The 26,554-nt window shown below is 38.4% G+C and overlaps 1 protein-coding gene across 1 annotated transcript; it reads right to left on the bottom strand.

Annotated features, from left to right (window-relative positions):
- Positions 1-1,149: 1,149 nt before the first annotated feature.
- On the bottom strand, positions 1,150-15,740 carry golt1a (golgi transport 1A). The gene is made up of 5 exons (XM_061922546.1): positions 15,677-15,740; positions 15,210-15,301; positions 9,875-10,053; positions 1,723-1,786; positions 1,150-1,645 (listed from the first exon to the last, which is right to left on the bottom strand). The coding sequence occupies exons 1-5, from the start codon at positions 15,690-15,692 to the stop codon at positions 1,616-1,618; spliced, it is 381 nt and encodes a 126-aa protein (XP_061778530.1). The 5' UTR covers positions 15,693-15,740; the 3' UTR covers positions 1,150-1,615.
- Between the last annotated feature and the right edge of the window lie 10,814 nt (positions 15,741-26,554).

The following is a 26,554-nucleotide window of genomic DNA, read 5'->3' as shown; positions in this document are numbered from 1 at the left end:
CTGTCGAAGGTGAGCCACGTAAATAAGACCTCCCACAAAACAGCGTCAGAAAGCGACTTGAAGATGATCTGTAAAACATAATCTACGCAACATTTTGACCAAAGAACCACCATTACATGTTATGTAGACCACAAGGTTTTCAGTTTAGAAAATAAATTAATATGACCCTGTGGAGGTCTTGCTCCTCCGGGTTCTCTGGACCACCAATGACGGACATGACAGCCGTGTTCATCTTTGCAAACAATAATTTATTTTGCAATAAGTTGTGCTTTTCAGCCATGTCAAAGTTTTCTCTCGCTAGTTCTCCACCATCAACCACCTCCTCTCCTTCCTGACTGCTGCTTTTAACAGAGCGACAGGTGTTCAGACAAACACTCGCAGCTGTGTCACCTGTCACTAATCTTGAAGCCAGTCCTGACACATCCCGCTTCGCTGCAGGTCCGCAGGCCACACCCCCCCACAGACCCTTTTAATGCGGCTTTTGTATAAAAATAGACATGAATAGACCCGCTCATCGGCAGTGCGCCTTATAATCCGGTGCATCCTATGGTCCGGAAAATACGGTAAATATTTTTATTAAATCGTTTATTTTAATATTTTGATATTTAATAAATTACTTCATGATTTCTATGAATTATGAACTGCTGCTTTTAACAGAGCGACAGGTGTTCAAACACTCACAGCTGTGTCATCCACGCACCTGTCACTAATCCCGAAGCCAGTCCATATACACCCCGCTTCGCTGCAGGTCCGCAGGCCACGCCCCCCCACAGAGCCTTTTAATGCGGCTTTTGTATGAAAATAGACCTGAATAGACCCGCTCATCAGCAGTGCGCCTTATAATCCGGTGCGTCCTATCGCCCGGAAAATATGGTAAATATTTAATTAAATCGTTTATTTAAATATTTTGATATTTAATAATTTACTTCATGATTTCTATGAATTATGAACTGCTGCTTTTAACAGAGCGACAGGTGTTCAGACAAACACTCACAGCTTTGTCATCTACGCACCTGTCACTAATCTCAAAGCCAGTCCAGATACACCAAGCTTTGCTGCAGGTCCGCAGGCTACGCCCCCCCACAGACCCTTTCAACGCGGCTTTTGTATGAAAATAGACCTAAATATTTTATTAAATCGTTTATTTTAATATTTTGATATTTAATAAATGACTTCATGATTTCTATGAATTATTACATATGATTAATTATAACAAAATCACCCAATAAAGTCAGCACGTGGCGCTAACCGGAATCTCCTCCAATGATTGCTTTGGTCTGAAGCTAAAGGGGATTTAATTTAACTAAATAGTATCTGTAAAATAATATTTTAAAAAATCAACCATCACAATAATTAATTAGACGAATTAGATAAATATATTAACCAATGACTCAAATTTGAATGAACTATCGACACATTAAAGTCATTATTCAAATAAATATTCATTTATTTGGTTCTGTCCCATTTGACCCTGCATATGGCTCAAGAAATAAAATAAAAATAAAAAATGCGCTCCTTTTCCAACCTACTGTCAATTTGAGTCCTCTCTAGAACTATATCGAAAAACTGTCACGCAGCCTTGTTAAATTCCGCCACCCGGTGACCGAACGGCCTCTTACACCATGTTGGTGTTACTCTGCATGAACTGTAAAAGAAGAACACAACAACTGCAATCAGTACGGCCATCGGAATGTGCTCATCGGGCCAGTGAAACGGTTTTACCTCGTTGAGGAACGGGATGTTCACGGCTGACAAGACGAACCCCGCGGCCATCGGGAAGAAAGACCTGCGTGGGGACAATCGCACCAGGAATGCTTCAGAAAACTTCAAAACATGCTCAGCTCATCAGTTCTTGTTTCACACCAGCTGGCAAAGTGCTGGAAAATTTTAACTTAGCAGTGAATGATGTCTAATTGCTTCTCTGGTGCACGTTTGAGTAGAAAATAACCCACCACGGGCCTGATCGAGTCAAGGTTTACGTGGAATAAAACATGTGCTAACGTGATAGCACAGTGTTTTTCAACCTTTTTGAAAAAACGTAGAGGCACACCACCGGCAGAAATCACTAAAAAACGAAACTCAGTCCACAGTAAAAAAGTCACATACAATCACTGTGTTTACCTATATGACCCAATCCAAACAGCCTTTCATAGTCATGTTTATGTTGTGATCCGATATTTCTTGTTTTGTCCCATTTTTGTATTAAAGTCTGCCAGTGTTTGCCTTAGTTCCTCGTTTAGTGTGTTACCATGGTTGTCCATTAGCGCCACCTGCTACTCTCCGTTTACGCACACCTGTTCCTCGTGATTGCTGCCTTATTTAAGTCCGCCCCTTTTCGTTCTTCATTCTCGGACCCTAATTTGCTCTCATGCAACAGTTGATGTCTGGTGTTTCATGCTCTTTCTCGCTAGCTTCCACGCTAAGCTGTATTTCAGGGGTCGCCAACCTTTTTGAAACCAAGAGCTACTGCTTGGGTACTGATTAATGCGAAGGGCTACCAGTTTGATACACACTTAAAAAAATTGCCAAAATAGCCAATTTGCTTAATTTACCTTTAATATATATATATATATATATATATATGTAGGTGTGGGAAAAAATCACAAGACTACTTCATCTCTACAGATCTGTTTCATGAGGGGTTCCCTCAATCATCAGATTGAGGGAACCCCTCATGAAACAGATCTGTAGAGATGAAGTAGTCTTGTGATTTTTTCCCACACCTACATATTGCGCTCTACCACGGTATCGAGCACTATTCTCCGGATAATCCAATCAAGACATATATATATATATATATATATATATATATATATATATATATATATATATATATATATATATATATATATATATATATATATAAATAAAATGGGTATTTCTCTCACTATTATGTTAGATCCACTATGGACTGGACTCTCACTATTATGTTAGATCCGCTATGGACTGGACTCTCACACTGCTATATTAGATCCACTATGGAACGGACTCTCACTATTATGTTGGATCCACCATGGACTCGACTCTCACTATTATGTTAGATCCACTATGGACTGGACTCTCACACTATTATGTTAGATCCACTGTAGACTGGACTCTCACACTATTATGTTAGATCCACTATATTATGTTAGATCCACTATGGACTGGACTCTCTCTATTAATGTTAGATACGCTATGGACTGGACTCTCACTATTATGTTAGATCCACTATGGACTGGACTCACACTATTATGTTGGATCCACTATGGACTGGACTTTCTCTAATATGTTAGATCCACTGTAGACTGGACTCTCACACTATTATGTTAGATCCACTATGGACTGGACCCTCTCTATTATGTTAGATCCACTATGGACTGGACTCTCTCTATTAATGTTAGATACGCTATGGACTGGACTCTCACTATTATGTTAGATCCACTATGGACTGGACTCACACTATTATGTTAGATCCACTATGGACTGGACTCTCTCTATTAATGTTAGATACGCTATGGACTGGACTCTCACTATTATGTTAGATCCACCATGGACTGGACTCTCACTATTAGAAATACCGGACAATTCCACAGACTTTATGGCTGGCTCACATCGTGGTCACTCCGTGATCACGTACGACCGCCAGACACTTCTGGATGTGGACATATCGGGCCGTTTTGGACTGATAGACGCGGGCGTGCTAAACATGCTAACTAGCATGGGAATACGTCGGCGGCTACATCCAGCGGCCTGTGAAGCAAGGGAGTCTAGTAGCAGCGGGGGCCGTCTACGGAGCAGACGCCAGCGGTGTGATCGGAAACGCGGATGTCGAGCGGGGCTAAAAACAAAGCAGAAGGCTAATCCCCACAGAACACCACTTCCCTCCATCCTGCAGCCAGACTTAAATGGAAAATGCGAAACTACTGGTCTGGGTAAGGAGTCAGTTAAATTAGAACAAGTTTTTTCTGCTTTGAGTGTTTCAGAGTTGGACATGTGTGTTACTGAGGTGGCTAACTATGATGCGTGCAGTTTATCAAAGCAACAAACAAACAATCGGAAAATCCCCGTTACTGAGGAGGCTAACCATGATGCGTGCAGTTTATCAAAGCAACAATCAAACAATCGGAACATCCCCGTTACTGAGGTGGCTAACTATGATGCGTGCAGTTTATCAAAGCAACAAACAAACAATCGGAAAATCCCCGTTACTGAGGAGGCTAACCAGGATGCGTGCAGTTTATCAAAGCAACAATCAAACAATCGGAACATCCCCGTTACTGAGGTGGCTAACTATGATGCGTGCAGTTTATCAAAGCAACAAACAAACAATCGGAAAATTCCTGTCGTATCAATTTCTAGATATGGTCGTAACTATACTAAATGCACTGGGCATAATAAACACAACATTATTAATATTGCTACTACGGATAATTTGATCAAAAACTCCCTAAAACAGCCCACTACCTATAATATAGGTTTTTTAAACATAAGATCATTGTCTCCCAAAACGTTATTAGTTAATGATATTATCAGAGACAACAATCTTAACGTCATCGGTCTCAGCGAAACCTGGCTTAAACCAAACGACTTTTTTGCGCTAAATGAGGCATGTCCTCCTAACTTTACACATGCGCATATTGCCCGTCCGCTTAAAAGGGGTGGGGGGGTCGCACTAATATACAACGAAAACTTTAACCTTAGTCCTAACATAAATAATAAATATTAATCGTTTGAGGTGCTTACTATGAAGTCTGTCACACCGCTGCCTCTACACCTGGCTGTTATCTACCGCCCCCCAGGGCCCTATTCGGACTTTATCAATGAATTCTCAGAGTTCGTTGCTGATCTTGTGACACACGCCGATAATATAATCATAATGGGGGACTTTAATATCCATATGAATACCCCATCGGACCCACCGTGCGTAGCGCTCCAGACTGTAATTGATAGCTGTGGTCTTACACAAATAATAAATGAACCCACACATCGCAACGGTAATACGATAGACCTAGTGCTTGTCAGGGGTATCACCGTCTCCAAAGTTACGATACTCCCGTATACTAAAGTATTGTCCGATCATTACCTTATAAAATTCGAGGTTCAGACGCATGTTCGTCAAACTAATAATAATAATAACTGCTATAGCAGCCGCAACATTAATACGGCCACAACGACAACTCTTGCTGACCTACTGCCCTCGGTTATGGCACCATTCCCAAAGTATGTGGGCTCTATTGATAACCTCACTAACAACTTTAACGACACCCTGCGCGAAACCATTGATAACATAGCACCGCTAAAGTTAAAAAAGGCTCCAAAAAAGCGCACCCCGTGGTTTACAGAAGAAACTAGAGCTCAGAAATTATTATGCAGAAAGCTGGAACGCAAATGGCGCACGACTAAACTTGAGGTGCACCATCAAGCATGGAGTGATGGTTTAATAACTTATAAACGCATGCTTACCTCAGCTAAAGCTAAATATTACTCAAATCTCATCCACCGTAATGAAAACGATCCTAAATTTTTGTTTAGTACGGTAGCATCGCTAACCCAACAAGGGACCCCTTCCAGTAGCTCAACCCACTCAGCTGATGACTTTATGCAATTCTTTAGTAACAGTTCGAGATGCCACCTCAGTAGAAGCATTTAAGTCTCACCTTAAAACTCATTTGTATACTCTAGCCTTTAAATAGACTCCCTTTTTAGACCAGTTGATCTGCTGTTTCTTTTCTTTTTCTTCTATGTCCCACTCTCCCCTGTGGAGGGGGTCCGGTCCGATCCGGTGGCCATGTACTGCTTGCCTGTGTATCGGCTGGGGACATCTCTGCGCTGCTGATCCGCCTCCGCTTGGGATGGTTTCCTGCTGGCTCCGCTGTGAACGGGACTCTCGCTGCTGTGTTGGATCCGCTTTGGACTGGACTCTCGCGACTGTGTTGGATCCATTGTGGATTGAACTTTCACAGTATCATGTTAGACCCGCTCGACATCCATTGCTTTCCTCCTCTCTAAGGTTCTCATAGTCATTATTGTCACCGACGTCCCACTGGGTCATTATTGTCACCGATATCCCACTGGGTGTGAGTTTTCCTTGCCCTTATGTGGGCCTACCGAGGATGTCGTGGTGGTTCGTGCAGCCCTTTGAGGCACTAGTGATTTAGGGCTATATAAGTAAACATTGATTGATTGATTGATATTATGTTAGATCCACTATGGACTGGACTCTCACACTATTATGTTAGATCCACTGTAGACTGGACTCTCACACTATTATGTTAGATCCACTATATTATGTTAGATCCACTATGGACTGGACTCTCTCTATTAATGTTAGATACGCTATAGACTGGACTCTCACTATTATGTTAGATCCACTATGGACTGGACTCACACTATTATGTTAGATTCACTATGGACTGGACTTTCTCTAATATGTTAGATCCACTGTAGACTGGACTCTCACACTATTATGTTAGATCCACTATGGACTGGACCCTCTCTATTATGTTAGATCCACTATGGACTGGACTCTCTCTATTAATGTTAGATACGCTATGGACTGGACTCTCACTATTATGTTAGATCCACTATGGACTTGACTCACACTATTATGTTAGATCCACTATGGACTGGACTTTCTCTAATATGTTAGATCCACTGTAGACTGGACTCTCACACTATTATGTTAGATCCACTATGGACTGGACCCTCTCTATTATGTTAGACCCAGTATGGACTGGACTCTCTCTATTAATGTTAGATACGCTATGGACTGGACTCTCACTATTATGTTAGATCCACTATGGACTGGACTCACACTATTATGTTAGATCCACTATGGACTGGACTCTCTCTATTAATGTTAGATACGCTATGGACTGGACTCTCACTATTATGTTAGATCCACTATGGACTGGACTCACACTATTATGTTGGATCCACTATGGACTGGGCTTTCACAATATTATGCTAGACCCACTCGACGTTCATTGCGTCCGGTCTCCCCTAGAGTGTGTGTGTGTGTGGGGGGGGGGGGGGGTACTCTCCAAGGTTTCTCATAGTCATTCACATTGACATCCCACTGGATTGTGAGTTTTTCCTTGCCCTTTTGTGGGCTCTGAACGGAGGATGTCGTTGTGGCTTGTGCAGCCCTGTAGATTTTTTGGTGTATTACTATAAATGCCAACCCGGCACCACAGTTTATTACAGTAAAAAAAGTAGAGGTTTTTTTTCATCTATTAGACAATAGGTGCCAAATTTTTACTGTAAAATTGCATTTTTTAAATAGACAGTAAACATTTTTTTTTTATTTTACAGTAAAATTCTGGCATCTGAACTGCTTGTTTATTTTTTTTTAACCCCAATCAACAACTGTAGACTTTTTGGTGTATTACTGTAAATGCCAAAACAATACCAAAGTTTATTACAGTAAAAAAAGCAATGTTTTTGTTTTCATTTAGAGAAAAATGCTGTAAAAACCACAGTAAATTTTCCAATTTTACCATGAAATCTATTGCTACTTTTAGATTGCACAATTTGATGGATAAGTTGCTTTGAAATCATTATTATTAGTATTTATTACTATTCAAAAAATGGTTTGAATGTTTGATAATATATTTTTGCATAGTTAGACAATAGGTGCCAAAATTTTACTGTAAAATTGCATTTTTTTCAATATGCAGTAAAAAAACTATTGTACATTTTACAGTAAAAATCTGGCATCCGAACTGCCTGGTTTTTTTTTCGTTTTTTTTTAACGCCAATCAACAACAACTGTATATTTTTTGGTGTATTACTATAAATTACAGTAAAAAAAAGGATTTTTTTTTTCATCTAAAGAAAAATGCTGTAAAAACCACAGTAAATTTCCCAATTTTACCATGAAATCTATTGCTACTTTTAGATTGCACAATTTGATGGATAAGTTGCTTTGAAATCATTATTATTAGTATTTATTACTATTCAAAAAATGGTTTGAATGTTTGATAATATATTTTTGCATAGTTAGACAATAGGTGCCAAAATTTTACTGTAAAATTGCATTTTTTTCAATATGCAGTAAAAAAACTATTGTACATTTTACAGTAAAAATCTGGCATCCGAACTGCCTGGTTTTTTTTTTGTTTTTTTTTAACGCCAATCAACAACAACTGTATATTTTTTGGTGTATTACTATAAATTACAGTAAAAAAAAGGATTTTTTTTTCATCTAAAGAAAAATGCTGTAAAAACCACAGTAAATTTCCCAATTTTACCATGAAATCTATTGCTACTTTTAGATTGCACAATTTGATGGATAAGTTGCTTTGAAATCATTATTATTAGTATTTATTACTATTCAAAAAATGGTTTGAATGTTTGATAATATATTTTTGCATAGTTAGACAATAGGTGCCAAAATTTTACTGTAAAATTGCATTTTTTTCAATATGCAGTAAAAAAATCTATTGTACATTTTACAGTAAAAATCTGGCATCTGAACTGCCTGTTTTTCTTTCTTTTTTTTTTTAACGCCAATCAACAACAACTGTAGATTTTTTGGTGTATTACCATAAATTACAGTAAAAAAATGATTTTTTTTTCATCTAAAGAAAAATGCTGTAAAAACCACAGTAAATTTCCCATTTTTACCATGAAATCTTTTGCTACTTTTACATTGCACAATTTGATGGATAAGTTGCTTTGAAATCATTATTATTAGTATTTATTACTATTCAAAAAATGGTTTGAATGTTTGATAATATATTTTTGCATAGTTAGACAATAGGTGCCAAAATGTTACTGTAAAATTGCATTTTTTTCAATATGCAGTAAAAAATCTATTGTACATTTTACAGTAAAAATCTGGCATCTGAACTGCCTGTTTTTTTTTAACGCCAATCAACAACAACTGTTGATTTTTTGGTGTATTACCATAAATTACAGTAAAAAAATGATTTTTTTTTCATCTAAAGAAAAATGCTGTAAAAACCACAGTAAATTTCCCAATTTTACCATGAAATCTTTTGCTACTTTTACATTGCACAATTTGATGGATAACTTGCTTCAAAATCATTATTATTAGTATTTATTATTATTCAAAAAATGGTTTGAATGTTTGATAATATATTTTTGCATGATTAAACAATAGGTGCCAAAATTTTACTGTAAAATTGCATTTCTTTCAATATGCAGTAAAATAAAACAATTGTACATTTTACAGTAAAATTCTGGCATCTGAACTGCCTGTTTATTTTTTTATTTTTTTACGCCAATCAAAAACTGTAGATTTTTTGGTGTATTACTATAAATTACAGTAAAAAAATGATTTTTTTTTTTTCATCTAAAGAAAAATGCTGTAAAAACCACAGTAAATTTCCCAATTTTACCATGAAATCTTTTGCTACTTTTACATTGAACAATTTGATGGATAACTTGCTTCAAAATCATTATTATTAGTATTTATTACTATTAAAAAAAATGGTTTGAATGTTTGATAATATATTTTTGCATAATTGGACAACAGGTCCCAAAATTTTACTCTGAAATTGCATTCTTTTAATAGACCGTTAAAAAAAAAAAAAAAAAAAAAAAAAAGGAAATACTAGCAATACTGTTTTGCCATTTACAGTAATATACACTTCATTTTTAGGTAACATTATTGCAATTTGACATATATTTTTTTTACATTTTTGTTAAAAAAAAATACTAATAAAATGCATAAAAAAATGGTGTAATAATAGTATTCACCAAACATAATTGTGATGTGGCCCTCAGTGAAAACCACTTTGACACCTCTGTCACAAATAATAATAGAGAACATAAACAGACCCAATTTCAGAATAAATGACTAATTCCGGCAGTAGTAAATAATTGTAATGAGGTGCAAACACGTCCTCACCAGTACTTCCATTACCTGAATAAAAGGATGAAGCCGTAAGTCTCGAGCAGCATGCCGATGACGGGCCAGCGGAGGAGCACCAGCGACACGCCTCCCAGGAAGAAGAAAGAGCTTTTAAACTTCTGTTTTTGGAAAAAGAAGTAAGCGGTCCTCCTCAGGCCGATGATGAACGTTAAGCCTGTCAAAAACAAAATCTGCCAGAAAAGGAAACGTGGTTCAAGTTAAAGTTGAAGTTATATATTTTTGAAAAACATTTTTAATTTTTTTTCTATTTTTCACAAAATGCTTCATTCGTTCTTTTTGCCCGAGATATTGATGACATCACTTCCTGTACACACGACCATTTCAAAGAGCTTCGACTAGAGACGTCCGATAATTGCTTTTTTTGCCGATGTTGTCCAACTCCTAATTAGCGATACCGATATCAACCGATACCGATATATACAGTCGTGGAATCAACACAGGGGTCGGGAACCTTTTTGGCTGAGAGAGCCAAGAAGCCAAATATTTTAAAATGTATTTCCGTAAGAGCCGTGAAATATTTTTTTAACCCTGAACACAACTAAAGGCGTGCATTTATAAGTAAGACTAACATTTTTAGAGTATAATAGGTCTCTTATTCTTTGTAATAACATTGTTATTCTGAAGCTAACTGTGGAGGGGGCGTGGCCTGCGGGCCTGCAGCGAAGCAGGGTGTTGCCAGGACCGGCCTCGAAATCAGCGACAGGTGCGTAGCGGGCCCACCTGGGCCCTGTTACCTAATCACCTGTCGTTATGTTATAAGCAGCAGCCAGGAGGAGAGACGGGGTTGGTGCAGGAGCCAGAGCGCGAGCCAGAACGAAAGAGATAAAGACAATTGCTGGAAAGCAACTGAGAGACTTATTGAAAAATGAAACAATACTGTAACGATGAAACAGGGTCTCATGTCGGTTCTTGGTGGTCTGAAGAATCCCCAGAAGGGCTAGCTCCACACTAACCAATAATAAATAAATAACTTCTTACCATCAACGCAGCTTCTTAAACAGATGCGGTAGAAAACGGATGGATGGATTAAAAATGCACGAGGATGTTTTATATTTTGAACATTTTTAACACTGATTAAAAGTGGAATTATTCATTATTTATCGTGTTAAGCAGAGTCAGCTCAAATTTACCTGAGAGCCGGATGCAGTCATCAAAAGAGTGTTTAGTATTTCCTGTCCTTAGTCCCTGTCTAGTGCTCTTATTTTGTCAACTTCCTGTCTTGTTCCCTGAGCGCTGTTTACCTCCTCAGTGTGTTTAGTATTTCCTGTCCTTAGTTCCTGTCAAGTGCTCTTAATTTGTCAGCTTCCTGTCTTGTTCCCTGAGTGCTGTGTTCCTCCTCAGTGTGTTTAGTATTTCCTGTCCTTAGTTCCTGTCTAGTGCTCTTATTTTGTCAGCTTCCTGTCTTGTTCCCTGAGTGCTGTGTTCCTCCTTAGTGTGTTTAGTATTTCCTGTCCTTAGTTCCTGTCTAGTGCTCTTATTTTGTCAGCTTCCTGTCTTGTTCCCTGAGTGCTGTGTTCCTCCTCAGTGTGTTTAGTATTTCCTGTCTTTTAGTTCCTGTCAAGTGCTCTTAATTTGTCAGCTTCCTGTCTTGTTCCCTGAGTGCTGTGTTCCCCTTCAGCTGCGGCTGATTGGCATCTGGCCACACCTGCTGCCAATCAGCCAGCCGGCTCCTATTTGTACCTCCTTTGTCTTGTTTCAGTTGCTGGATTATTGTATTGTCATTTGTATCGTCGTTGCCACATGTCGCTCCTGTCGTTGCTATCGTGTCGTTTTATTGCAGAGTAGTGGTAAGCTACATTCGTTTGTTTGTAACTTACTGTCTTTTGTTCCCTGCTTCTGTTTTGTTCTCACTCTACAAGTAACGACTTCTGTTTTCCTGTTTGCAACCCGCTCGCTTCCACGCTATGCCCTTTTTTGTTTTTTGCTAGTTTCTATGCTAAAGACCCTTAGTTTGTTATCCGCCTCGTGTGCGCTTTGTGTTAGTACCCTTTTGTTTGATTTTGTCTTAGTATCTTTATTAAATCATGTTTTCTCACTCCATGCCTGCCCCCATCTCTGCATCTTGGGGCTCGTCAACAAATAACTTTGACAGTTTGTGTTGTAGTTTTTTCCTCTGTGTGTGTAGTATTTCCTTGTCAGCGCTCTGTCCTTCTCCATAAGGGCTGTTTCCACTCAGCTGCGGCTGATTGGCACCTGGCCACACCTGGTGTCAATCAGCCCCGTCCTATTTTTAACCTGCTTTTGTCCTCCAGTCAGTGCTGGATTATTGTATTGTCGCTCCTGTCGTGTCAATGTCTTTTCTACTTGTCTTTCCTACTGGTTGTGTTGTTGCAGCGTAGCGATACGCTATATTTGGTAGCTTTTGGTAGCCTACTGTCTTTTATTCCCTGCCTCCAGTTTTGTTTGTTCATAGCAAAGTTTGTTATCTGCCTCCTGCGCGCTTTTGGTTGTACCCCTTTTGTTTGGTTTTGTCATAGTGTTAAATTAAATGATGTTTTCTTACGCAATGCCTGCCTCCTTCTCTACATCTTGGGGTTCGTCACAAAATAACTTTGACAAACACTTGGAATTTGGGACATGCTCTCCCTGAGAAAGCATGAGGAGGTTGAAGTGGGCGGGGTTGGGGGGGATAGGGTGTTGCGAGGGAAGAGTTAGTGCTACAAGGGGCTCTGGGTATTCGTTCTGTTGTGTTTATGTTGTGTTACAGTGTGGATGTTCTTCCGAAATGTGTTTTGTCATTCTCGTTTGGTGTGGGTTCACAGTGTGGTGCATATTTGTAACAGTGTTAATGTTGTTTATACGGCCACCCTCAGTGTGACCTGTATGGCTGTTGAACAAGTATGCGTTGCATTCAATTGTGCGTGTGAATAGTCGAAGATATTTTGTAACTGAGCCGGAAGGGAAAGGCAGTACCTTTTAGGTTTATTGGCGCTCTGTACTTCTCCCTACGTCTGAGCTTTAAAAAGTCATAAATTTTACTTTTTGAAACCGATAATTTTGAAACCGATATTTTCCGATATTACATTTTTAAAGCATTCGATATTATCGGACATCTCTAGCTTCGATGTCTAGCGGCACTTTTGACAAGTTTATTTTCGCAATTGTCGTATCTTGCGCCTGTCTGACCTGTGATAGCCTGACTTAGAGATCACTATGTGGAGTCAGAAATACTTTAAATGTGTCCCAACTCTCACAGTCTCACTGTGTATCTTCGGGTTGCGAGATAACCACTGAGCTGGCGTTTTAGTTAATTAACCTCTGGCTTGCGGTTCGAGGATTTTATCAGGGAAAGAGTTGTTTTTGTTGGTTTTGTTTTGGAGCAAATTTTTTAATTTGATTAGACAGTAAAATATTCCTTTATTACAGCGGAGGAGGAGGCACTACCGAGACACAAGACAATGAAGGATCGCCTTGCACTTCTAGTTTGTGCTCAGGCTGGCGGTGACTATGTGAAACAGCTGCTCATTTATCACTCGGAAACTCCCAGCGTATTCAAGAATGCCACAAATGTTCCCAAACACAAGGTAAAATCATTTTAAATGAATTTCCTTGTTTTGTTTTTCATTGTGGTGGTCAACGTTTTAGAGAACAACAACAAAACTTGATGTAACGCTTTTGTGTTGTTTGGGTTAAAAAAAGAGATTATTGAGGCATCATTATGTTGGTTTTATATATATATATATATATATATATATATATATATATATATATATATATATATATATATATATATATATATATATATATAGGTGATAGGTTGATTGGCAACACTAAATTGGCCCTAGTGTGTGAATGTGAGTGTGAATGCTGTCTGTCTATCTGTGTTGGCCCTGCGATGAGGTGGCGACTTGTCCAGGGCGGACCCTGCCTTTCGCCCGATTGTAGCTGAGATAGGCACCAGTGCCCCCCCCCCCCGCCCGCCCCCCTCGACCCTAAAGCGGTAGAAAAAGGATGGATGGATGTATATATATATATATGTGTATATATATATATATATATATATATATATATATATATATATATATATATATATATATGTATATATACATATATATGTGTGTGTGTGTATATATATATATGTGTGTATATATATATATATATATACATATATATATATATATATATATATATATATATATATATATATATATATATATATATATATATATATATGAAACAGTTCTGTAGAGATGAAGTAGTCTTGTGATTTTTCCCATACACATATATAAATAAATAAATGATAAATGGGTTGTACTTGTATAGCGCTTTTCTACCTTCAAGGTACTCAAAGCGCTTTGACACTACTTCCACATTTACCCATTCACACACACATTCACACACTGATGGAGGGAGCTGCCATGCAAGGCGCCAACTAGCACCCATCAGGAGCAAGGGTGAAGTGTCTTGCTCAGGACACAACGGACGTGACGAGGTTGGTACTAGGTGGGATTTGAACCAGGGCCCCTCGGGTTGCGCACGGCCACTCTCCCACTGCGCCACGCCGTATATAATGGCCGTATATATATATTTATACATACATACCTACATATATACATAAATACACACATTATATATACATATATAATGCGTGTATATATAGATACATATATATAAATACATACATACATATATATATATACATATATGTATATGTATATATATATGAAACAGTTCTGTAGAGATGAAGTAGTCTTGTTATTTTTCCCATACACATATATATATATATATATATATATATATATATATATATATATATATATATATATTTGTATACATACATACCTACATATATACATAAATACACACATTATATATACATATATAATGCGTTTATATATATACATATATATAAATACATAATATATATATATATATATATATATATATATATATATATATATATATATATATATACTATATATGTATATATATACATATATAAATACATATATATATATATATATATATATATATATATATATATACATATATATATATATATACACACAGACAGATTTGTCTGTCTTCAAACTCTGCAAAGTTTTACTAATTTTGTTGTGGCTAGAACCAATTATTTATGTTTACATTGTTTCTAACTAGGAACTCTACTTCACTATACCAATTTTGCGGTTGACTAATTATGTCCGAGATCCAATTGGTAAATCCAGGTTCCAATCTACCCTTTAACTGGGCAAAAAAATAAATAAATAAATGTTTGGGAACTGAGTAAACTAATTATCATGCCGAGGCCCCCAACTATGCAATCAAAGAGTGAGTATTATGATGACGATAGCATTCGTGCAAAGATGTGACACAAACTACTTACATTCCCAAAGGCCAGCAAGACTGAGTCAAAGTACAGCAAGACACCAAACAGCAAAAAAAATAAACCGAACCCCACCAGGCCAATTCCAATCTCTGGAAGACAAAACAAACAAAAAATATTTCTACAAATCACTCCAATGGTGTCCATCCCCACATTGCTACTCTCCCGAGAATGTCTTTTTTTTATCACAAGTTGATTGCAACCATGTGTTTCCTCCTAATACCTGAATGAAGCTGCTTAATGGCTCCACAGAGAACCTGAAAAGAACACTGAGTGGGAATCGAACCCACACCAGCTGCACAAATGACCATAGAGCATCATTCAACATGGTCACGGTTATATATGACATGTCACAGAGAGTAAACACCGCACTAAGAACTGATTACAATCATCCATTGGGGGCGAGCCAAAATATACAAGTATTCAAAACCTTCTACTGAGTAAAACAAATATTTGGGAATACTTACTGATGGTCTCCATCATGATCCTTCAGGCGTGTTCTCTTCCAGTGTTGCCGGCTTTCGTTCTTTGTCCCTAAGTCTGACCTTTGATCGCTAATGATGTCAGAAAGTAAGGTAAACATTAACGAGAAGGATCCCTGCACCAAGTACTGATTGAGGACTCGGGCCTCACCTTGATGATTGGACTCTCACTATTATGTTAAATCCACTATGGACTGGTTTCTCTCACACTATTATGTTAGATCCACTATGGACTGGACTCTCACTATTATGTTAGATCCACTATTGTCTGGACACTCAGTATTATGTTGGATCCACTATGGACTGGACTCTCACAATATTATGGTAGCTCCACTATGGACTGGACTCTCACACTATTATGTTAGATCCACTATGGACTGGACTCTCACACTATTATGTTGGATCCACTATGGACTGGACTCTCACATTATTACGTTAGATCCACAATGGACTGGACTCTCACTTTTATGTTAGATCCACTATGAATTGGATTTTCATTATCATGCTAGATCCACTATGGACTGGACTCCCACAATATTATGTTAGAGCCACTATGGACTAGACTCTCACACTATTATGTTAAATCCACTATGGATTGAACTCTCACATTATTATGTTAGATCCACTATTGTCTGGACTCTCATTAATATGTTAGATCCACTATGGACTGGACTCCCACAATATTATGCTAGAGCCACTACGGACTGGACTCCCACAATATTATGCTAGATCCACTATGGACTACACTCTCACACTATTATGTTAGATCCACTATGGATTGAACTCTCACTATTATGTTAGATCCACTATGGACTGGACTCTCACACTATTATGCTAGATCCACTATGGATTGGACTCTCACTATTATGTTAGATCCGCTATGGACTGGACTCTCACACTATTATGTTAGATCCACTATGGACTGGACTCTCCCTATTATGTTAGATCCACTACGGTCTAAACTCCCACACTATTATGTTAAATCCACTATGGATTGAACTCTCACTATTATGTTAGATCCACTATGAACTGGACTGTCACACTATTATGTTAGATCCAATATGGACAGGACTCTCACACTATTATGTTAGATCCATTATGGACTAAACTCTCACACTATTATGTTAGATCCACTATGGACTAGACTCTCACACTATTATGTTAGATGCACTATGAACTGGACTCTCACAATATTATGCTAGATCCACTATGGACTGGACTCTCACAATATTATGCTATATCCACTATGGACTGGACTCTCACAATATAATGCTATATCCACTATGGACTACACTCACACACTATTATGTTAGATCCACTATGGACTGGACTCTCCCTATTATGTTAGATCCACTATGGACTGGACTGTCACAATATGATGTTAGATCTACCATGGACCAGACTCTCACTATTATGTTTGATCCACTATGGACTGGACTCTCACATTATTATGTTAGATCCACTATGGACTGGACTCTCACACTATTATGTTAGATCCACTATGGACTAGACTCTCACACTATTATGTTAAATCCACTATGGATTGAACTCTCACTATTATGTTAGATCCACTATGGACTGGACTCTCACATTATTATGTTAGATCCACTATTGTCTGGACTCTCATTATTATGTTAGATCCACTATGGACTGGACTCCCACAATATTATGCTAGAGCCACTACGGACTGGACTCTCACAATATTATGCTAGATCCACTATGGACTACACTCTCACACTATTATGTTAGATCCACTATGGACTGGACTCTCACACTATTATGCTAGATCCTCTATGGATTGGACTCTCACTATTATGTTAGATCCGCTATGGACTGGACTCTCACACTATTATGTTAGATCCATTATGGACTGGACTCTCACAATATTATGCTAGATCCACTATGGACTGGACTCTCACAATATTATGCTAGATCCACTATGGACTGGACTCTCCCTATTATGTTAGATCCACTATGGACTGGACTGTCACAATATGATGTTAGATCTACCATGGACTGGACTCTCACAATATTATGCTAGATCCACTATGGACTGGACTCTCCCTATTATGTTAGATCCACTATGGACTGGACTCTCACAATATTATGCTAGATCCACTATGGACTGGACTCTCACAATATTATGCTATATCCACTATGGACTACACTCACACACTATTATGTTAGATCCACTATGGACTGGACTCTCCCTATTATGTTAGATCCACTATGGACTGGACTGTCACAATATGATGTTAGATCTACCATGGACCAGACTCTCACTATTATGTTTGATCCACTATGGACTGGACTCTCACATTATTATGTTAGATCCACTATGGACTGGACTCTCACACTATTATGTTAGATCCACTATGGACTAGACTCTCACACTATTATGTTAAATCCACTATGGATTGAACTCTCACTATTATGTTAGATCCACTATGGACTGGACTCTCACATTATTATGTTAGATCCACTATTGTCTGGACTCTCATTATTATGTTAGATCCACTATGGACTGGACTCCCACAATATTATGCTAGAGCCACTACGGACTGGACTCTCACAATATTATGCTAGATCCACTATGGACTACACTCTCACACTATTATGTTAGATCCACTATGGACTGGACTCTCACACTATTATGCTAGATCCTCTATGGATTGGACTCTCACTATTATGTTAGATCCGCTATGGACTGGACTCTCACACTATTATGTTAGATCCACTATGGACTGGACTCTCACAATATTATGTTAGATCCACTATGGACTGGACTCTCCCTATTATGTTAGATCCACTATGGACTGGACTGTCACAATATGATGTTAGATCTACCATGGACCAGACTCTCACTATTATGTTTGATCCACTATGGACTGGACTCTCACATTATTATGTTAGATCCACTATGGACTGGACTCTCACACTATTATGTTAGATCCACTATGGACTAGACTCTCACACTATTATGTTAAATCCACTATGGATTGAACTCTCACTATTATGTTAGATCCACTATGGACTGGACTCTCACATTATTATGTTAGATCCACTATTGTCTGGACTCTCATTATTATGTTAGATCCACTATGGACTGGACTCCCACAATATTATGCTAGAGCCACTACGGACTGGACTCTCACAATATTATGCTAGATCCACTATGGACTACACTCTCACACTATTATGTTAGATCCACTATGGACTAGACTCTCACACTATTATGTTAAATCCACTATGGATTGAACTCTCACTATTATGTTAGATCCACTATGGACTGGACTCTCACATTATTATGTTAGATCAACTATTGTCTGGACTCTCATTATTATGTTAGATCCACTATGGACTGGACTCCCACAATATTATGCTAGATCCACTATGGATTGGACTCTCACTATTATGTTAGATCCGCTATGGACTGGACTCTCACACTATTATGTTAGATCCACTATGGACTGGACTCTCACAATATAATGTTAGATCCACTATGGACTGGACTCTCCCTATTATGTTAGATCCACTACGGTCTAAACTCCCACACTATTATGTTAAATCCACTATGGATTGAACTCTCACTATTATGTTAGATCCACTATGAACTGGACTGTCACAATATTATACTAGATCCACTATGGACTGGACTTTCACACTATTATGTTAGATCCACTATGGACTGGACTCCCACAATATTATGTTAGAGCCACTATGGACTAGACTCTCACACTATTATGTTAGATCCACTATGGACTGGACTCTCACTATTATGTTAGATCCGCTATGGACTGGACTCTCACTATTATGTTAGATCCACTATGGACTGGACTCTCACTATTATGTTAGATCCACTATGGACTGGACTCTCACTATTATGTTAGATTCACTATGGATTGAACTCTCACTATTATGATAGATCCACTATGGACTGGACTTTCACTATTATGTTAGATCCACTATGGACTGGACTCTCACAATATTATGCTAGATCCACTATGGACTGGACTCTCACACTATTATGTTAGATCCACTATGAACTGGACTCTCACAATATTATGCTAGATCCACTATGGACTGGACTCTCACACTATTATGTTAGATCCACTATGGACTTGACCCCCACAATATTATGTTAGAGCCACTATGGACTGGACTCTCACAATATTATGCTAGATCCACTATGAACTGGACTCTCACAATATTATGCTAGATCCACTACGGACTGGACTCTCACAATATTATGTTGGATCCACTATGGACTGGACTCTCTCTATTATGGTAGATCCACTACGGTCTAAACTCCCACACTATTATGTTAAATCCACTATGGATTGAACACTTCACTATTATGTTAGATCCACTATGAACTGGACTCTCACAATATTATGCTAGATCCACTACAGACTGGACTCTCAAAATATTATGCTAGATCCACTATGGACTGGACTCTCATACTATAATGCTAGATCCACTATGGACTGGACTCTCACTATCATGTTAAATCCACTATGGACTGGATTTTCACTATAATGTTAGATCCACTATGGACTGGACTCTCACACTATTATGTTAGATCCACTATTGTCTGGACTCTCATTATTACGTTAGATCCACTATGGACTGGACTCTCCCAATATTATGTTAGATCCACTATGGACCGGACTCTCACAATATAATGTTTTATCCACTATTGACTGGACTCCCACAATATTATGCTTGATCCACTCGACATCCCCAGATCTGTGGTCCTCTCCAAGGTTTCTCATTGTCCCATTGCGTTGTGAGTTTTTCCTTGCCCTGATGTGGGATCTGAACCGAGGATGTCGTTGCGGCTTGTGCAGCCCTTTGAGACACCCATGATTTAGGGCTATATACGTAAACATCGATTGATTGATTGATGATGTCATCATCAGATTGTCATTTTATCTTTATCTTCTCATGACAGGAACATAAATTAGTCAGTGACAAGTGGTTTTAGTCATGAATCTAGTCTTTTCCATGCACTCGTCTGTTTACACAGCTCATATGCACCTGGTCTGCCAGACAATAAGAAGACGCTTAAAATACTCGACTCTTTGATTCAGGGGTGTTAACGTCATTTTAGCTCGGGGGCCACATAGAGGAAAACCTATTCCCAAGTGGGCCGTAATGGTAAAATCATGGCGTGATAACCTAAAAATAAAGACAACTCCGGGTTGTTTTCTTCGTTTTGCTTTGGCCAAAAATAGAACAAGCAGATTACGAAAAGGTACAAATCACAAATAAATCCTCGGGACAAGTTGGTTGAAAAGTCTAAGAAAATTGGTGCAGTTTTAAAAAGACCATGACTTAGGTCTCAGTGTATCCACAAAGCCAGGATTCAACTTGAATTCAGTCTTTTTGGCATTGAACTGTTAGAATATCCATCCATCCATCCATTTTCTGCCGCTTATTCCCTTTGGGGTCATGGGGGCCGCTAGTGCCTATCTCAGCTACAATCGGACAGAAGGCGGCGTACACCCTGGATAAGTCGCCACCTCATCGTAGGGCCAACACAGATACACAGAATAATTGTTTCTAAATTATCACAAAAAACTTTGTATTACATTGTGTTCCGGACAAGAAGACAAAAGACTGAAACCTTCCAAGAAGAATGCTCGTAAAACTCCACTCGGACTTCCAAGCGGACAGATGGCAGGATCTGCCCAACTTCCAGAAGAACTATTTTACAATAATTTTTACGAACTCTTTTTCAACTATTTTATGGAACTCTCTTTTAACTATTTTATAGAACTCTTTTTGAACTGAAGATAACGCTGTTTATGACCCACTTCCCTGAGGAAGTAGTTGTGGGAAGGAGGGGGGGAGAAAGTCAAATAAAAAAAGGAGCACGATCTCGGGGCAGAGCGTGGTGCAGGACTGTACAGAGAGTGTACAGTGGCCATGTCTCTCCTCAAATCTGAGTCCAAATTTAATTATGTCTCTGTTTGATTATTTGCTTTTTGTCTTGTTTAATAGATGTCATCAGTGTTTGAACCTGACAGAACAAAAAAACACAAGATATAACGTTAAGTTAAAGTTAAAGTGTTAGAATAATTATGTGTGTATTATCACACTAACTTTAGTATGCTTAATTGCTTTAGTAATTAGCTATTGTGCTCAAGTGAGACTTTTTCTAATCCATGCAAGGACAAAACTTCTTGTCAGCCACGGATGTTATCTTTGTTTTAGCCCGCTAACAGCCAAGGACTTCAAGGACCTAAACGAAGATAAGATGACAACACGGGGACAAGGCAAAATCACAAGTCCCCCAGCCCATACCGTCACGTACTGTGCGCCCTGGACCTACTTTGCATAATATATGTGACCACTCCTTTTAGAGGCGGCCTCACTGATGTTGACTATCATGAATTGATTAACGTGGACGCCGACTTAAACAAGTTGAAAAACGTATTTGAGTGTTACCATTTAGTGGTCGATTGTACGGAATATGTACTGAACTGTGCAATCTACTAATAAAAGTATCAATCAATCAATCAAAAAACTATGGAACTCTGAATAAAAAAGAGGGAAACGGGAGCTGAACCTTAGAGCGTAGGGCGAGACTGTGACTAAGTGTTCAGCGCCATGCCTTCTCCTCATGAGCTGAATTGAACTCTGTCTCTGCTCTGTTGCTTGCTTCTTGTCTGATTAATAGATGTCATCAGTGTTTGAACCTGACATAAAGTACCAATGATTGTCAAACACTCGGTGTGGTGAAATTTGTTTTCGTCCTTTGACCCATCCCTCTTGATCACCCACTGGGAGGTGAGGGGAGCAGTGGGCAACAGCGGTGGCCACGCCCGGGAATTATTTTTTAGTGATTAACCGCCCAATTCCAACCCTTGATGCTGAGTGCCAAGCAGGGAGGTAATGGATCCCATTTTTACAGTCTTTGGTTTGAACTCACAACCTACCGATCTCAGGGCGGACACTCTAACCACTAGGCTGCTGAAACTCTTCTTAGTATCAAATACCTCCTTTTGTCATGTCCACGTGTCAATTCTGTCAACAAACTGTGGGTAAAAACTATTCAAAAGGGTTTAGTTCACTTTTCTCGTTTTTGACGGAGACATCGTGGGGTGACTAAGGGTGCCAAATGGCGACGTGTTGGAAGCAGAAGACATAAAACTGTATTGTGGTGGGCGTGGCCTGCGGACCTGCAGCGAAGCGGGGTCTGGCGGAACCGGCTTCGAGATTAGCGACAGGTGCGTAGATGACACAGCTGAGAGTGTTTGTCTAATCACCTGTCGCTCTGTTAAAGGCAGCAGTCAGGAAGGAGAGGGGGAGTTGTTGATGGCAGTTGGCGAAGCTCGAGGGGAGCGAGAGCAAGACAGACCTCTGTTAGGGAAACCATTCATGTCCTCGATCGAGGAAAGACTTTGCACTATCTGGCGTGTATGGTGAAATAAACATTATTGTTGACCCTGAAAAGGAGTGGTGATGTCGGTGAGTGGTGGCCCAAAGAACCCGGAAGGAAGCGACTTCCACAGGTTGGTTTAAAGTTCAAGTTAAAATACCAATGATTGTCACAAACACACACTAGGTGTGGTGAAATTTGTCCCCTGCATTTGACCCATGTCCTGGGTCGAGGAGGAGGAGGAGGAGGAGGAGCCACAGTCACCCTTTTCTGTGTACTGTTTGCTTGCCTAACAGGATTGCTATTGTGACATCCAGTGGACACATTTAGAACAGCGGTTTTTTTCGTTTGTAAATGTTTATACTTTTTGACACCCACGTTTTAATTCCAAGAGCGGGTTTTTGTACAAAGATAAGTGAAGAGACTCCAACTGGTCTGCTTGCTGGCAAATTTCATATATGTGTGTGTGTATATATTATATACACATATATATATATATGTGTGTGTGTGTGTATATATGTATATATATATATATATATATATATATATATATACAGCGTGGCGCAGTGGGAGAGTGGCTGTGCGCAACCGGCTGTGCGCAACCCGAGGGTCCCTGGTTCAAATCCCACCTAGTACCAACCTCGTCACGTCCGTTGTGTCCTGAGCAAGACACTTCACCCTTGCTCCTGACGGGTGCTGGTTGGCGCCTTGCATGGCAGCTCCCTCCATCAGTGTGTGAATGTGTGTGTGAATGGGTAAATGTGGAAGTAGTGTCAAAGCGCTTTGAGTACCTTGAAGGTAGAAAAAGCGCTATACAAGTACAACCCATTTATCATTTTTTAACATTTATTTTTTAATTTCTATTTTATTTTATTTTTCTGCCCAATGCGACCCCCCCAGTCACAAAGTTTGGACACCCCTGACATAAATAATCAGAACTGTGTTCAAGCTGACAAAGCAAACTTTGAACTGCATTTTTTACACTCTCAAATATTAACCTTCATGTGACGCTTAGCTGGCATTGTGGTGATGGTTCGTTCTCTCGAATGATGCAGTCGGACTTGGACACAGCGTCAAGGTAAGAAAGGATGATTTATTAATACTAACAAAACAGACTAGGAACAGAAAAACTTGCACGAAGGCACTAAGAGACAAAACAAATGGAACTAGCATGGGAGCTAGAAGGAATTAAAGGCGCTAGCATGTAAGCTAGGGAGACAAACAGCGGAATAGCGTGGAAGCTAATGAATACAAAAAGTAATTTACCACAAGCGGGGATAGCGGCGTCACCTGTTGCATCGGACACAAACTAAACTGCGAGACTGAATGAACAAAAAGGAGCAGGCTTAAATAAAGGAGATAAACACATAGCAGGGGCGCGTGAAAAACAAGATGCAGGTGACACTAATGCGGGGCTATGGCAACGGAAACAAACTGGAAGTGCCACCAGGAACTAAGGAAGACAAAAACCAAACAGGATGTGATATACAAACAGAACAAAACCAGAATATGACATGGATCATGACACTTCAAAGAAAAAAGTAAGTTAGTGTTCTCTTTATTCACACAGAATCCTGGTGAGCAAAGATTGAAGTATTTTCATTCCCCAGAATACAAGTCATCACACAAAATAGCGGTGAGTTCAAAAGCATGTGGAGAAAGACGTCGTTTGTTATACATTCACTTTATTGCAAGGTTTTCTGAAAGCAAGCATATTGTCTCTTTTCTTTTTAAACGTTTGCATAGTACAAGAAGTGGATTTTCCCTCAAACGTTACATGTGATAGAAGGATAACCGAATTTGGAAAATACCATAAACAGGCCGATCATTCTTTCACAATTGGGCCAAAATACAGTTTTTTTCTACCAGGTTTGCTACATCGAGTATCAAATATTGAAAACCACCGGCGGGCTGACATTTCTCAAGATTTCATTGAAAAAATATTCATGTTCAATCCAAAACGAAACACAAATTTGTCGCTGCAAAACATTTTCCGTGCGTCTAAAAATAGAAGTACTGCCACTTTCGGAGCATACTGTATTCCCTTTCTTAAAAAAAAACAAAAAAACTGAAAAATAAAATAGTCATCTCATACATATTTGTGTTTTTGCTTCAGTGAGGAGCTTTGAACTGCTGTCAGCATATATATATATTTTTTTCTGGAAATAGTTTTTTTTTTTACGAAGACAAGTCACTTGAACATTGAGGGTGCGTGAAGGAGGAACAACCTGATGGGCGGCGATACAGTGTGCGTTTAAAACATTCTGGTTTAAAATGGAATATCATGAGAGACAACCTGTAGTTAAAAGGAAAAATCACTTTTTTAATGTATTTTTTGTTGTCTATCGTTCACAATCATTATGAGAGGCAAGAAGACAGACATGTTTTTTTTGATGCATTCTCATATATAAAAGTTTTTTTACAATGGAGTCAACAGCAGCTCTTAAAACCCTCATACAAAAACCGCCAACAACACTCTATTTCCATTTCTTGGCCTTATTATTAAGCAACTATTAGTGATATTGTTATTACGAGTGCTAACGCAGACGGACTATTTATAGCAGCTCCGTGATCACAGAGTAAACTAGCTGGTGTTGCTATATTGACAGCATGAGCTGGTGAGATGCTTTCTCGCCTCGGAGCTCCTGAAAGTGTATTGTAGGTCATAAATAATGCCTTTCGCCAGTGGTCGCCGAACTACGGCCCGACAGCCTCCAAAGTCCGGCCAGCGGAAAGTCCCAGGTTAAAAATGAAAAATATAAAAAATGTATCTAAATTTTTTAATCTGTTTTTTTGATCCCATTTATCAATCCATTTTCCACCGCTTGTTACTCTCGGGGTCTTTAAGCCGCTCAGGCACATATTATTATGGAAAAATGCATTTCCCCACCTATAGAGTTGATATATATATATATATACACATGTATATATTTATGTATACAAATATATACATATCAATATATATCACACACACACACACACACATATATATATATATATGTGTGTGTGTGTGTGTGTATAAATGTATGTATATATATATATATATATATATATATATATATATATATAAGTATATATATATATATATATATATATATATATATATATATATATATATATATATATATATATATATATATACATATATATATATATATATAAGTATATATATATATATATATATATATATATATATGAATGTATGTATGTATGTATATATATATATATATATATATATATATATATATATATATATATATATATATATATATATGTGTGTGTGTGTGTATATATATATATATATCACAGGTTTCCCTACTCTTCAGGGGATTTTATTGAATAAAATAAAATCCCCTGAAGAGCAGGGAAACCTGCAAAAAAAGCTTGTAGGGATGAAATAGCTTCTGTGTTTTTTTCCTGACCTATTGTATATTCCGCTATATTGAGCACTGTATAATAAACCAGTGGTCCCCAAC

The sequence above is a fragment of the Nerophis ophidion genome, linkage group LG16, assembly GCF_033978795.1.
Source record: "Nerophis ophidion isolate RoL-2023_Sa linkage group LG16, RoL_Noph_v1.0, whole genome shotgun sequence".
Lineage (NCBI taxonomy): Eukaryota > Metazoa > Chordata > Actinopteri > Syngnathiformes > Syngnathidae > Nerophis > Nerophis ophidion.
This window is presented reverse-complemented; position numbering and strand designations above follow the sequence as displayed.

What these genes read in the sequence shown, in the direction of transcription:
- golt1a (XM_061922546.1), bottom strand. An exon ending in GGCTTCATCCTTTTATTCAG is followed by an intron (nt 1,787 to 9,874) that starts GTAATGGAAGTA and finishes GTCCCCACGCAG; the next exon opens with GTCTTTCTTCCCGATGGCCG. An exon ending in ACATCCCGTTCCTCAACGAG is followed by an intron (nt 1,646 to 1,722) that starts GTAAAACCGTTT and finishes CTTCTTTTACAG; the next exon opens with TTCATGCAGAGTAACACCAA.